The following is a 15,352-nucleotide window of genomic DNA, read 5'->3' on the forward strand; positions in this document are numbered from 1 at the left end:
CCTTGCTCCCTGGAGGAAGTGCTATTACTAAGTGGGCAATTTGCAAACACCAGTTCAGCAACCCATGTGCGGTTATTTCTACCTTGCAGTCGAAAAGTGCAGTCAAGAAGGGAACGGTCTAGAGCCTTCTGGGTTTCTTCACTTGTACCCTTACATGGAGGAATTCTGTTGAAATGGATAAAGGTAAGACCATGTACTTATTTTAGTCTCACAGCCAAACAATTCAACGTAAGCTGCTCAATGTTTTCTGGAGGACATAACTTGTACAATAAAATGTGTCCCTGCAAGGAAACTCTGAAGTCACTAGAAAAGTGTAAAATAGTAACAGCATACTGAGGTATCATCTTTCAGCAATTTATGCAATTTTTAATCAATAAAAAAGGAGAAAAAAGAAAATTCACATAATTCATAGCAACGAGGAAGTAGTGAAATTTTGTTGTTTGGTTTTGATACTTCTCCAGGATGCTGCTACATAAAATAAAGCTAAGAAAAATTAAGGATAAGTAAGGGGCGGCAGGAAGTAAAATTATTGTGCCAAAATTAGTGTCAAGATGCTGTTCACTTTTCTGCACTATATGCCTTAAAAAAGTGTCTGAAGATGGGTAGGTGTTTATTTTTTACTCTACAACTATTGCTGTAAAACTTTCCGTTTTATAAATGAATAAATGTATAATATAATACAAGATGAGTTTTAATTCTACAACATGTTGTATATTAAATACTTTCCTCCCCTTCCATCACTCATGGAATATTGTACACATTAATGAAAGTGTGGCATAATCTCTTTACTTTAATAAACGAATAGCATGACTGAAGCCATCTCCTTCAACCTGGACTCCTTGATGTGGGATCTCCATATTGGATAGCTGAAACAAAACAAATCACATTTTTTATATTTTCATAGCAAGAAAGTCCAGGCTTAAGAGCATCCTCCCTGCCACCACAACTGGCCCATTCAGCCAAGTGATACTTCCAACATGTTCAGTCCTAATACAGGTATTAAATGGCCTACCTGATCCTTAGCATCTACAGTATGAGCTATATATCACACAGGTAGTGGTTCAGATGGTACTAGAGGCAATGACAGGCTGAGAAGCCCTTCACAAGGGTTTAAGAGAATGGAGAAAGGTGAACTTCCTTGTACCTGGCAAGGTATCAGTATCTTCTGCAGCATTAAGTGAAGGATCTATGCTCCTGCCTCATTGCAGATTATTGCTGGAAACTCTCTGCTTCGATCTACAGTGGTACCTTGGGTCAAGTACTTAATTCATTCTGGAGGTCCGTTCTTAACCTGAAACTGTTCTTAACCTGAAGCACCACTTTAGCTAATGGGGCCTCCCGCTGCTGCCGCGCCACCAGAGAACGATTTCTGTTCTCATCCTGAAGCAAAGTTCTTAAACCAAGGTGATATTTCTGCGTCAGTGGAGTCTGTAACCTGAAGTGTATGTAGCCTGAAGTGTATGTAACCTAAGGTACCACTGTGCTTTCCAAACCCTTCACCCAATAGATTATTAGAAGCTCCCAACAATGGCTACACCTCCTCCTTTCCAGTTTAATACAGTGTTGGGGAACCAGTCTTAGCCAGCATGGTCAATAGTAACAATGGACGTTGTAAACCAGCACCATCTGAACAGCCACAGGTTCCTCACCCCTGACATAATACATCCAACTTCTTCTACGTAACAGTTTCCCCAAATTACCACACAAATAATTTATTTGAAAGTCCCAAAGTCTGTCATGCAAGTCATCCCTAAAACCAATTAAGTCCAACACACCAAGGGATATTTATGGTAGTTAGTAAAGTGTTTTACCAAGCTGAGCACAATGCTTTCTGGTCTATGACTAAATTCTTCACATTCTGGCAAACCCTGAGCTTTGTGTCTAAGTCAGCAGTTAGCATAGCTGAACAGGAAAGTCAAAGCAAGAGTCTCTTTCATTCCCAATGGCTATACAGTCTAATTGTTCCTCCCTACTATCGAAGCTGAGGTCTAGGCTCTTTTCCATACAAAGAAAAGTCCCTATTTAAAAAGACTTGTCAACATGACCGTCTCTTGCACAACGGAAATTATGTTACTTACCTCCATACGAAGTCCTATAAATGGCATATTTGTATCGCACATTGCTACAATGTGAGCTAGAACTTTATTGAAGGCACACATTTCTCCAGACCGCTTTGGTTTCTTGGGTTCAGTGGGACACGGATCACCAGACAACTAGAGAATAGCAGGAAACCTCTTTCAGCCAGGTGCAGTTAAGAGCTGGGTTCAAAGTTCTAATTACAGGCATACTGGTCACAGCCCTGAACTCACCTTTTTCATGTAAAGCAACAGCAGGGATGCCTCTGACAATGTGAGGCAGCTACAAAGGAACTATCTGGAGCCTTCCATTGCGCTTGGCAAGAGGGGCTTGTGTTTGGTGTCTTTTAAATTTCTGGCTCCAAATGCAAGCCTCAATAGGATGGGTTACACTCAGGAATTCCCAAGTGGAACCCATCCCTGCCTAACACAGATTGCCAATGGCTGAAAACTCTGCTTTCTTTGTCAAGCGGTCAGATTTCAAATCATGTGGCAGAAAGAGAAATGCTTCCTTTGCCCGCACAGTTTGAAACTCTGCAGGCAAAGGAACATTTGTACTTCGCAGACCAGCTTGAATTTAAGATGGCGTGAAAATACTTCACACAACACCATGGCCATGTCAGCTGGTTAGCCCTGCCCTCTATCATAGGGGCCCACAACTACTTTTCCTCAGACAGGGCTTACTGAGACATATGCGTGCTTCTATAAACATATTTTCACTTCAAAACTATAGTTTTATTCCCATGAAATCTTGCACAGATTAAAAGCTAAAGGATTAATTGATTCATATTTTCTGAATCAGTTCTACAGCCCTAAAAGCTACTACTCAAGAAAACACACATACTAGTAAATGACGGTGCATCTATCCTCATGATTTAATGTTTCCATGTTAGGTAAGGAAACTAAATACTCAGGTTCCTAGGTGGCTGTGCTATACAGCAGCATGTTCCTATAATGTACTTTTAGAAATTGCCTCTAAAGATGTAAGCAAGCATTACTTATATAACACTGTGAAAATTTCTTTAAAACTATATGCAAGTTACTGAACCATAGAGGACTAGGTCATTAAATACTTAAGGTAATTTGAGTACCATTATTTAAATATGGAGAATGATGGCTAGAATGGCAGGATACTGGAATGCTCCGCAAACCCAATTTCTTCCATTTCTGCCTTGTAACCAAAGAAATCTAGTCGCACTTATTCTTGACCATGATTCACTCAGCCAGAAGCCAAGATGTACCTCAATAATTATCTGCTTACACTAGGATAATTTGAGTGTTCATGCTGGTGTTGTACAGGGGAAAGATTGCATATGTGGCAAATGATTTTTGTAGATTAACATATCTGGTGTGGTGGTGATGTTTTTCAATTGAGAGGTTTGCTGAAAATTGCAATACATTGTATTTTGGCATTCCACTTCCAAGACTTTTTACGTAGGAAACAAACTAAATAAACAACAACTGGTCATGTAGCACATTAAAGATTAACAATTTTATAATGGCATGAAGCTTATGCCATAATAAAGCTGGCTATTTGTTTTGCCTTAATACAATTGTTAGCCTTTAACGTGTCACTAGACTCTCTGCTGTTTTTTGCTGTTAACAGACTGGTACTTCTCTGGAAATGCCAATATAAAAAAACTGCCTGCTCTCAAAGCCATACCTTGCGCTTGGTGCCAGCTTTTGCTTGCTTCCCACTTTTTGTGTCCAAAACCAGCTCTTCAATATTTGGTTTAAATTGCTGCAGCAGAACTGCAGTGGCAGGGCTGTCATCTCCTTCAGCATAGCTCACAGAAAGAAAGTAGTATTTGTATTCCAGTTGTGTGGGGTTGTTGGGAACGTCACACATCTCTACTACCTAAATCGTTAAAAAAAAATATACATTGGGAGCTTGAGAATTTTCACAGATTTAAGAACTCTGTCATGGCAGAAAGCACTAAACAAGTTTGCAACAAGAAATCCTGAACTCTCATAATGAGCACATAGTTCAAATGTTTAAACATTCTAGCTAACACAATTTGGGTATTTGCATGAACATGGCCAAGATCAAACTACAGTTTATAGAAAGGTTTGTAAACCACTCAACAATGACTTTTAGAAAAAAATTCCAATCAAATGGGGGTGGGGTGGGGAAGTGAAGCAGACCTTATTGTAAATGAATGACTTGGGTAAATTATACGCAACTAGGTCTGCATATCAAACAGGAGTTAAGAATTGCATTTCCTGAACTACCCACCACAAATACTTCAGAATGAAGTACTTTTGAAATGGAGGTACATTTCAAAAGCTAATTGTGATATGAGGGGAGCTGAGAGATTTACTGCTCATAAATAAATACAAACAGAAAAACCTAGTTCGAATACACAAGCACTCGTATAACCAAAAAAAGCCCTCTATGTATTGCCACCAATTACAACTTTTAAAATTTGCCTAGCTTCCCACCTCTTTGATCCATGCCTGATCCAGCCCCAAAGCAGCCTACTCACTAGTCACTCTACCAAATTTTAATCAATACATGCCTGTAGTTTTACTCAACATTTTTGTTAGTTGTAAGAAATAGATTCCACACTTTCACATTTTTTATTTCGCATGAAGCATTTTAAAAAAAGATAGTTTCATTTTAAAATTTGTGTACTTCCTTACTACATTGCTGGACTCAACAATATGTGCAATACATAATTTTGTCAAAAACAGTGTCCCCCAATTAGAATATAGAAGTTTGCCATTGCCATTGTTAAATTAAATTGGATTGTATCCAATAATTGTGCAAGTGGTTAGCCACCAATCTCTCTTCTCATCCTCTCTGCAGCCTCCAATTATACTCTCTGGAGGATCGAGTGGCCTCTCAACATGATCCCCCCCAACTTTTCCTCCTAGTCAGAAATAAACTGCACCCAATGATTGTGCAACTGGAAAGCAGTCTGCGTAGCCTTCATTTCTCTTCCCCAAATCCAAGGGCTGTGCTATGGGCAGCTGCAGTGAGCAGAGAATCGCCTTAAACGGAGTTCAGGAAGCTTGCTCCAGCAGGAGGTCCACTGGGCAAGATCCTTTTGCCCGATTTCCATCAATCTCTCACTTCAACGCCACATGACAACCTCCACTATTCAGGCTCCCTGGAGGGTTTTCTCCAGAGGGTACATGGGGAGGAGGGGAAGAGAAAGAGTAGTTACACAAGTTGCTTTCCACTCACACAGCCACTGGGTACAAAATGCTTCTAGGAAATAAAAAGAAAAAATTGCAGCCACTGGGGCAAAGTGGGAGGAGTGGTGATGAAACACTCCCAACTGCTAGTTTGCAATGTTCTGGCAATTCAAAGTGGTAAAAATCAAAGCAGTAGTCACAGCTTAGCCTATTACATTTTGCTTCCTTCGTTCTAAGGGTCCAGTTCATAAGAAGATTCCACATTCACTTACAATGTAGTACTGTGGAAGTCGAGTGAGCTTGATGAAGAGTTTGTGATTGGAGAGATTTCCCACAGGGTGCATAGCATAATTAGCTAGCTGTAGTGTTTCGCTGCTGACTGTAGGCAAATGTTTTATTGATTGTTTGCAACGCTGCTGTCCAAGCCAAAACCTTAATTGAAAAAAAAGAACATACAAAAACATTGGCACTTCTGCATTAGATAGAGTGTAGCATTGCTAATTTGCCTTATAGACTGCTTTTGACCTCTTTGCAATCATGCAGAACAGAACAGGACTTGCATTAAAAAAAAAGTTGTTCTCACAGGGCTACTATACAAATTCTGGGTTTTTTGGGTGCACATCTAAAATACTTTACATGTGTACTTCAAAAGGAAGATGTGAAGATGGCAGACATGTTTATGTACCTTATACACACACACTTGACATTTGCATAAGATCAGTTGCAGCTGCCTGGTAACTGTACACATGGTAGAAAACTCATGTTTACTGACTCATAACTATAGGAATGGAGGCTTTTACATGTGTATTCACAACACAAACCCAACATTAGCAAGTCTTATGAGAGTTTGCTTGTATATAGGACTGTCACATTTGGGGACTTGCAAGTTACACAAATACAATTCTTATTTGGGATAATTTATATGGTACTTAATATATAGTAGGGATAAGTTAGTGCCTACCAAAAGTAGCTTGCAATCTGCTTTTGTTTTTGCTTTTAAATGTCCAATTGCTTCTCTCCTTGGTATAAAATATCACATAGTAATTGAGTTATTTATAAACTGTGGGCACCAGTCGCTAATAAAATTATTAACTAATATGTTCACAAACAAACCTAAAGATTTTTAAAAAGGAATTCTAGCATGAACACTTTTCTTTTGCTCTGTTGCATCTGTAAATAAAGTTACTGGAATTAAATAAGGACATTTTTAGAGAGCCTTGGAGGGACGCAGGTGGCGCTGTGGGTTAAAGCCTCAGCGCCTAGGACTTGCCGATCGAAAGGTCGGCGGTTCGAATCCCTGCGGCGGGGTGCGCTCCCGCTGCTCGGTCCCAGCGCCTGCCAACCTAGCAGTTCGAAAGCACCTCCGGGTGCAAGTAGATAAATAGGGACCGCTTACCGGCGGGAAGGTAAACGGCGTTTCCGTGTGCGGCTCTGGCTCGCCAGAGCAGCGATGTCACGCTGGCCACGTGACCCAGAAGTGTCTCCGGACAGCGCTGGCCCCTGGCCTCTTGAGTGAGATGGGCGCACAACCCCAGAGTCTGTCAAGACTGGCCCGTACGGGCAGGGGTACCTTTACCTTTTACCACTTTCAAAGCCACATTGCAGCAATATTTTAAATTTTAACAACTTTGCCAAAATGGCAACTAGGTTCATAAGCCTGTAAGAACCTTAGTGGACCAGATCTAAAGTTTTATCTAACGCAGCTTCCTGTTTCCCAACCAATGGCTAACCAGATGCCTCTGTGAAGGCCACAGGCAGAACTTGAGAACTGCTGTTCTCTCCTGCTGCTGTTCCCCAGTGACCGATATTCAGAGGCATCCCTGGAGGAAGTATATACCCATCATGACTAATAACCATTGACAGCCTTAACCTCTATGGATTTGCCTCTTTCTCTTCCAAAGCCCAAGTTGGTGGCTCATTGCCACATTCCGTGGTAGCAAATACAAATTAGTCTTTTGCTTTAGTGTGTGAATCACTTCACAGTAAATCATATTTGACCTTTTTTACCCATTTGCCCACTCCCCACCCCTTTGGTGATCTTAATGTTATCTTGACCATCTCACCCAACACTTACAAACAAGTTAAAAAGCCACAGTCCCAATACAGAATCTTGGAATGCCCCATATCTTACACCCCTCTACTACAAGAACTGTCCATTTATTCTTACTTGCTGCTTCCTGTTAAGAGGACCAGTCCTCTTATCTCATGACTAATCTCTCTCAGGAGCCTCTTGTGAGGGACTTTATTTAGATTTTCAAAAAGCTTTTGACAATGTCTACTAGATCACCCCTTCACCACACATTTGTTGGCACTCTTGAAAAATTCTAAAGAGCTTAGTGATACACAGCTTACAAAGTGATTTTATTTGCCCCCTTAACCAAACTTTTTAATGGGAAGTTTTTGATGACTGATGTTTTAATGTATCTTTAATCTTTTGTTGGAAGCTGCCCAGAGTGGCTGGGGAAACCCAACCAGATGGGTGGGGTGGGTATGTATGTATGTATGTATGTATAAATAAATAAATAAATAAATAAATAAATGGCTTGAGATGAAGTCACAGTAAAGGCAAGTGAAGTCAGTGGAGTCGGGGGGGGGGACTATAATTAGAATCACATTGAATGGTTTACCAATTTCTTGTAAGATCAGCAATTTTGCAACAATGTCTTTTGCAATTAACAATAAAAAGAAGGGAAACTGGCATAGAGTTTGAAGGACAACAACCTTCTACATAAATATCTTACCCTGAGTAAGGGAAGGGGAAGAAGTTTAGCTTTCAAAAATAGTTTCTGGAAGTGAGTGTTATTTTCACAGTTCTGGAGGCAAATAATAGGCATAGCACCAACAGGAATAGTTACATATTACTCACTTGAGCTGCTGGAGCCACGTAATGATACGTTTCATGTCATCATTGACTGATTTCTCTATGTCATCCAGCGTTTGCTGGTCTGCAGGGAAACAGGATTAGTTACTACTCAAATGTGGCATTTTGTGCATTTATCCAGAAAAATGAAATCCAGAGTTGTAAGTAAAAGCACACTCATAGGTTTATGGTGCTTTAAAAATCAAACCACCCTCTGCAAGAAGTGCCATAAAAGGTAGTTCAACATCCAATTTCAACACACACACACACACACACACACACACACAGGCCCCATTCAGGCAGTTGTGTCTCACCTTACTAAGCCAAGATACAAATAACCTTTTCGTTAATGCACATAGTCCTTTGCAGACCTCTATAAGCCAGGACATTCCTAGTGAACCACAGTTTCCTGTTTTGTCCTAACCAGGAAACCATGATTAAAAGCTTCAGAGCAAGCCAGGATCTTCTCCCAAAGCTTGTAACCAAGTAAGTTTTGTTTTGCACCTGAAGCAGTAAACTACAGTTAATTAGGATCATTGTGGCTTATCAAACTGTGCGATGAAGGAAGGAGCAAAAGGCTTATGCATTTCTCAGCTCATTGAAATCAGGTCACTTGTAAAATACATTCTACAAATTCACCATACTCTTTTCAGCTTCAGTTAAGCTGCTAGCCATAACTACTTCCTTTGTTGGGCAGCTTTATACATCACACTGCACTGTGCTTTAAGTAAGCTGCATGTTAATTCACTGAATACAATGCTAATCTATATCCACCTCTACTCCTGCATCCTTACCAACCAGCCAGCCAACCAGAAGATTCAGTTTTCATTTTTTGCATCAAGGCCAAAAATAGAGAGTTGAATTCTACTAAGGAAGGTATTAGAAGGAAGCGCCTGAAAGTTTTATTTACATACCAATCCCATAAAGCATTAGTTGAAACATTCCAGAATGAAGGTCTACAAAAATGTGTAGACATTCGGATCGACCACATGGCTCCAGAATAGGAATGACAAGTGTGGGGAGAGCCGTTTCTATAAAAGCTAAAATTAAAGAATCAAGAATTCATAAATCAAGGTACAAAGTTTTACTTGACTAAGCAATATGGAGACTTCACAGTAATAAAACTTCACAGCCCCATGATAAATTACCGTATTTTTTGCTCTATAAGACTCACTTTTTCCCTCCTAAAAAGTAAGGGGAAATATGTGTGCGTCTTATAGAGCAAATGCAGGCTGCGCGGCTATCCCAGAAGCCAGAACAGCAAGAGGGATTGCTGCTTTCGCTGCACAGCGATCCCTCTTGCTGTTCTGGCTTCTGAGATTCAGAATATTTTTTTTCTTGTTTTCCTCCTCCAAAAACTAGGTTCATCTTATGGTCTGGTGCGTCTTATAGAGCGAAAAATACGGGTAGGTACTTTTAAATCAAAGCTATTTTATTCAATTAAGATTATGTTGAGCACAAAAAAATGACCATTTGTTTAAAGGTATGCTATTCTTGCTAACTTTGCCCTTTCCCTTGGCAGCTTGTTTGGATATATAATATCCTTGTTCACTAACTTGAATGTACACTAATTAATAAATTTCAAAGATATCAATCTGTATACTAAAGCCAGCTGCATTTTTCCATATAAGGCACCATACACTCACTCCCACCAACCCTAAAATCATAATTCTGCAGCTCTGATTTTGAGATTTCAGGACCTGGGTGAGGGATGGGAAGGAGAGAGTTTGCTATATCAAAGTATGAAATGGAATTTCTCTCTCCGACCCCCGCACCCCACTCTGTGTGTCTCCTATGAACTGAAATCTAAAAAAGCATTCATGGAAGACAGTTGGTTGAAAAAGACTTTCTCACCCCATCTTACCTATACCCACCCAAGCCCCCTGAAAAGCCTTTCATGAAGGTCAGGAACCCTTCTGAACAGACAATGAGACAGAAAGAGTTTTTCAGTATCAGGCACAGGCAAGTTGTGTTTAAGAAGCTAAAATGCAAGTCAAATGAAATACGAAAATTTCTAAACCCCATCTTCACTGATCATTTAAGTAGAGCTTAAAAGCGCCAAATCAATTCCAAAGGAAAGCACTAGTTATACATATCATTACATTTCCCTCACAGAAATAAGAAAATGTTTGCCATTCATTTCTTCCTCAAGTTTTGTCACTCTCCTAGGAGATGCCCAAAGAAATCAAGGACCAAAGGAAGCTTTCAGTTCAAAGCACATTAAACGACTTTGGTTAGGTTAGGCAGAGGAATTTCTGGTTTTGAAGAAAGTTAAAAAAGGGGGCGCATAAATATGCAGAACAACATCCCCCCCCCCATTCAATGTAGTTCAGATACCATCACATACAATTGTCATTGACATTATAATTCTTAAGAATGGCTTTCAGTTCCTGGAGTTTCTGATGAGCTCTTGCGTGGACACTGTCTATCAGAAGCTTCTCTACTGATAGGTGGTCTATCTATAAAAAAAAGAAAGAAAAAGCAGTTATTCTGTATTTTATATGTACTCTAGAAAGGTTCACAGTTAAAAACTATGTGTTTTGAGCTGCTCAGGCAAACTTCCCATACTGGCCTTGTTTCACAAAAATCAGCAGCATGTTGGATTTAAGAAGAATTTTAAAAAGGGTTAGACTTTAGAAAGTTCTTCTTAAATCCAGCATGTTGATTTCTATACAACAAGACCACAGGAAGGAAGTATCTCTGCAGCCTGGTTAGTGAAGCGACAATGCCTTTCCATCACAGACAACTAGAGTCCTTTTCTGACTCTCCAAACAGGAAATGAACTTTGCGATTTGGAGCCCTAGCCTGCCATCCCCCAGTTTCCAACACGGCAAAGATCAAAGTAATAAGGCTCTTCAAAACTGATCAGCTATTTATAATTTACTTAACTACCCACAGGCATACCAAATTACTGTAATCTTTACTGCAATCAGGTTTTGGAAAAAATGGGCTGAGATGGGGAAAGTGCAAAGTTGATTCATGTGCAGCCCAGCCAAGTGGCAATTTGCATGCAAACCCCTCCTCCTGCTCCTCTCTGTGATCCCCTCAGAGAGTCCACAGTCTTTGCTGCTCACAGCAATGGCCCAAAGCTCATCTAACGTGCGCGGTTGGTGGGTTTATTTTTAATTTTTTTATGAAGAAAGGTACTCTGGCCTTTGTCTCAAGTTAGCCTTCCTGGATTCAGACAACTGATTTGTAACATATGCCTCCCACCCAACATACCTTTTGGGTTTCAGTCACTTAGGAGGTGGTGACAAGATTGTAAAAGGAAGGTTTAAGCACTGTTTGGTCTCCATGGGATGGGCCCAAGTCAGGAATGGTGCTGGGGGCCAATTTTTGACAGGTGGATGGCCCACCCACCAGTCACTCACATATCATTATGACATCAAATGACTGGGATATAACCCAAACACAATACATTGCTTAAGAGAGATTAACTTTAAAAACAATGATCGATTAAAATTATATGCCAACTTCACCTGGCAATATTTACCTTCATAGCCCTTTCAATTAGTTTGGAATCACAGGCTGGAAGGGGAGGTTCATGGGAAATTTGCAAAGGTTTCGATACATCATTCTCATCTATCTTAATGGTGACCTTATGAAGAGATGCAGTCCCCGTTTTTCTCCCAACCACCTGTTGGCTTAATATAGAAATGTTTTGTTAGCTGGTAAAGAAGCCAAAAGACTCCCTCTGTAGAATACTGAAACACATGAATAATATTTACAGTTTCATACCATGAAACAATACAATTGTGTTGTGCCAATAAGTTTAGCGCCCTATTCCTGTATCAAATCTCTAAAGAACCACTATCAAACTCCTCTCACAGATACACAACCATCACCTATAGCAGCCTATGAATCACTACAATTTGCTGCTTCAAATTCTTGAAAGCTTTGTTTTTTCATGTGGGATCCAATATAAAGCCTAACTTAAGATGCCATCTCAATCTAGACAATTACCATTGTCTACTTCTTTCTTCTGCTGCACCTGAAAATGTTCTTTGGGGAGGCTCAGCTGATGCCAACTCTGACTTCCAGCACAACCCCTTATTATTTTCCCATGCCTCTTAACTTTTGTTGAGACTACGTTAATGCTATGTTTTATCTGTGTTTCATCCTTGTGCAATTTTCTTATTTAATTTGGAATACATCCTGGGAATATTTACTGTTTTGACTATGTGTTTCAGATGGATAGTGCTTGAAATACTGCGATGGCTTTCTCTATAAAGCAAAACTCGACTGAGTGAGCATGCAAAAAAACAGCCTAAACGCCTTGTTTTAAGGTACCATTAAATATAAACAAGACGTTAATTTTAACTGCAAATATTTTGGCTGCAACATATGTTATGATAAGTAATAACATTATTGGACCAATAGCCTTATCAAAGGCCAGAAATGATCATCATAAATGTCTGTATTCCAAAAACCAATTATGCATTATTTGTCTGACACTAATATAACCCCTCTAAACCCAAAAGATCAGCAATTCCTATGCTTCAGTGAAAGGCAATTAATATAATATGGCTTCTAAATATGCTAGTATAGAAGTTCCCAAGCTTTACTTGAGATTTAATATTTCAATCCAACATTTACAGATCTCATGATTTTTTCCACTTACTTCCAGACAGAGAGAGAGAGGCATTTGCCCGCATGGTATCTCTCCACTTGCACAAGATCACCCCAGCGCTCTCGAACCAGCATTAAAGTCTGTGAATGCAAAACTTCCAACTGCAGTGACAAGCAGAAGGAGTCTAAAGAATTCAGGTTAAGTACATGCAGTAAAATATTGGAGGAACTTTTGATAGTTCTCAACTTACACTAAACCAGTGTAAGTTGCTGGCCTTTGTACACACACACAGACTTGCTGGCCTTTGTACACACACATATACATGGTACACACACATATACACTGGTCTTGTTAAGCAGATTTTAAAGCAATTCTTGACAGTCACACCAGGGAATGGTTTCTTGTGTGGAATCTCTCTCCCTCCAAGGCCCCCCCCCCAAATATAATCAAACAGGATCTACTGTAGAATATCCCAGGGTTAAGGTCTGTAGGCCACCAGCATGCTAAAGCTAAGCAGCTCTGGTTAGTGCCTGGATAGTGATTACTTGGGAACTATATGTATGGTGTCTTGGGTTGAATGACAAAATGCTGTCATTCTGTAATATGTATGTTCCATCCACACCAAGCAACTTACATATTAAGATGAGATGCTATACTTAGAATAAATGTGTTCAATCTAGGCCTTCTTTTCCAAATTACTTATTTTACACCTCAAACGTATCTAAAAAGTATTAACACATTATTCATGTGACAGTTATATGTATGCTTTCCCAACTGTGTTTGGCACATGTGGTTTCCATAAGTTGAAGTTTTCTCCCTAGCCTAGCCTTTTATGTTGTTAATAAGCGCAGGTGGCGCTGTGGGTTAAACCACAGAGCCTAGGGCTTGCCGATAAGAAGGTCGGCGGTTCGAATCCCCATGACGGGGTGAGCTCCTGTTGCTCAGTCCCTGCTCCTGCCAACCTAGCAGTTCAAAAGCACATCAAAGTGCAAGTAGATAAATAGGTACCACTCCGGCGGGAAGGTAAACGGCATTTTCGTGCGCTGCTCTGGTTCGCTAGAAGCAGCTTAGTCATCCTGGCCACATGACCCGGAAGCTGTCTACGGACAAACGCCGGCTCCCTCGGCCTATAGAGTGCCGCAACCCCAGAGTCGTCCACGACTGGACCTAATGGTCAGGGGTCCCTTTACCTTTAAGCATACAGTGATCATTACACTATACTGAGAACACCCAATGCCAACCTCCCTACCCCAGCTCAATGGCTACTCAGGTTACCAGGAACACCAAGTAATAATCTCTTGTATTTAGTACAAAATACAACCAAAATCTCAAAGTTCACGTACGGAAAAAGGATAGTGCTCACTCTTCCCTCCCACCCTACTTTCCCTGTTAACCCAGGTCTGAGGAAAGAAACGGACTAATGTTTGCTTCCCTTTCCCACTATCAAGTCAAAAGGCACCATCAATGTTCTCAACATTGGCAGATAGGAGGATTCTAGCACCCAGGTGAAGAAAAAGCATTTTGACTGGGTTTAGATCCAAAAAACACAGAATCTGCTACATAGAAAAGGACACCAAGCAGCAAAACCAGGCAGCACAAATTGGTATGATTCCAAAGGCACTTCAAACAATTCTTCCCAATGAAGTGGAAGGAATCATATTCCTTAATAAAAACTGTTGGGAGGAAAAATCACGCAAAGTCATCTTTATCAAAAGAAAAGGGTTTTAAAAAATCCTTTACTAAAGAATACTTTGAAATGCAATAGGAATACTACCAACATGTGCAGCTGTCATTGTGTTTTGTAACTCATTTATGGCCCTGCTCTAACTGAAGGTGTTCCAGATCCTTCTGTGTGAGGAAAAAGAGGGAGAAAGAGACTAACAAGCAGTAGCAGATCAGGGCGTAAGGAACAGCTGCAGCTTCATGTTAGCAATTTCACTCCTCCGATGCTGCAGATGAGATTGCTGTAAATCACATGTCTGTCTGGGACGAGTCTGGGAAAGGAAGACAAGTCTTATCTCTTCCGCTGCGGGTACTATTACACTGTACTTTCGCTTTCATTTTTTTCCTGTTTTGTTCTCTCGGAGCTGGAGAGAACAGACGCCATTATGCTTTTGTCTGTACATAGTGTGTAAATAAATGGTAGATTAGTTCTACTATGTCTCACGCTTCTTGCTGTGTTGTGCCAGAAGCTTAGTGTGCATATATCATTATGATGTATGTCGCTAGAAGCGCACTGGAAGAGAAGGGAGATGCCTTTTCCAGAGCTGCGCATACCGGGGGACGCTCAGAGTTCTGGAGGCTTGCAGGCACCCCCAGGGTGTTTTTCCAACACATAAGTATATCTACAATCTACTGAGTCAACTACCCAAACAATCCTTACCATCTAAATATATACCTACCCTGCATTTCACATCTCAGATTGGGAGCTAGTTCTATGGGTTCACAAAAAGTCATTGAAAAGGATACGTAGGCAGTTGTACATGTCCTGCAGAGGTTTCTCATCAGCAAAGAGCCGGGACTGGACCAACTGATGGATGAAGCTGATCTGCATACTGTGAACTAAAGCTCGACCATCTTCCATTAAAAGAAAAGAAAATGAATCTTTTGTGTTTTTTATGAATCTTTATGATGATGTAACACTACTTAAAAGGTTTATTAAAAGCCTCAAACAATAGTGGAAAGTATAAAGTATTAATGCTTGGA

General features: G+C 40.3%; 1 protein-coding gene and 1 long non-coding RNA gene across 6 annotated transcripts in view; one reads left to right on the forward strand and one right to left on the reverse strand.

Annotated features, from left to right (window-relative positions):
• The window catches only part of MED14 (mediator complex subunit 14), a 36,986-nt gene that overhangs the window by 12,095 nt on the left and 9,539 nt on the right, over positions 1-15,352 (reverse strand). For all 4 annotated transcript variants that reach the window (XM_083734169.1, XM_083734171.1, XM_083734170.1 and 1 more), the window contains exons 7-17: positions 15,116-15,223; positions 12,698-12,830; positions 11,570-11,720; positions 10,424-10,535; positions 8,991-9,116; positions 8,083-8,161; positions 5,489-5,648; positions 3,739-3,933; positions 2,079-2,213; positions 790-866; positions 2-165 (exon numbers count right to left, since the gene is read on the reverse strand). In XM_083734169.1, the coding sequence (XP_083590295.1) occupies positions 2-165; positions 790-866; positions 2,079-2,213; positions 3,739-3,933; positions 5,489-5,648; positions 8,083-8,161; positions 8,991-9,116; positions 10,424-10,535; positions 11,570-11,720; positions 12,698-12,830; positions 15,116-15,223 (1,440 nt within the window). The remainder of the gene's footprint in view (position 1; positions 166-789; positions 867-2,078; positions 2,214-3,738; positions 3,934-5,488; positions 5,649-8,082; positions 8,162-8,990; positions 9,117-10,423; positions 10,536-11,569; positions 11,721-12,697; positions 12,831-15,115; positions 15,224-15,352) is intronic.
• LOC310842555 lies at positions 88-15,340 on the forward strand. 2 transcript variants are annotated; one of them, XR_014563204.1, is made up of 3 exons: positions 88-183; positions 12,267-12,362; positions 12,704-15,340. It is a non-coding gene; the product is annotated as an uncharacterized lncRNA (long non-coding RNA). The 2 variants fall into 2 exon arrangements; XR_014563205.1 differs by lacking the exon at positions 12,267-12,362 and having other exon boundaries at positions 12,704-12,874.

Source organism: Podarcis gaigeae (assembly GCF_964106915.1).
Source record: "Podarcis gaigeae genome assembly, chromosome: 4".
Lineage (NCBI taxonomy): Eukaryota > Metazoa > Chordata > Lepidosauria > Squamata > Lacertidae > Podarcis > Podarcis gaigeae.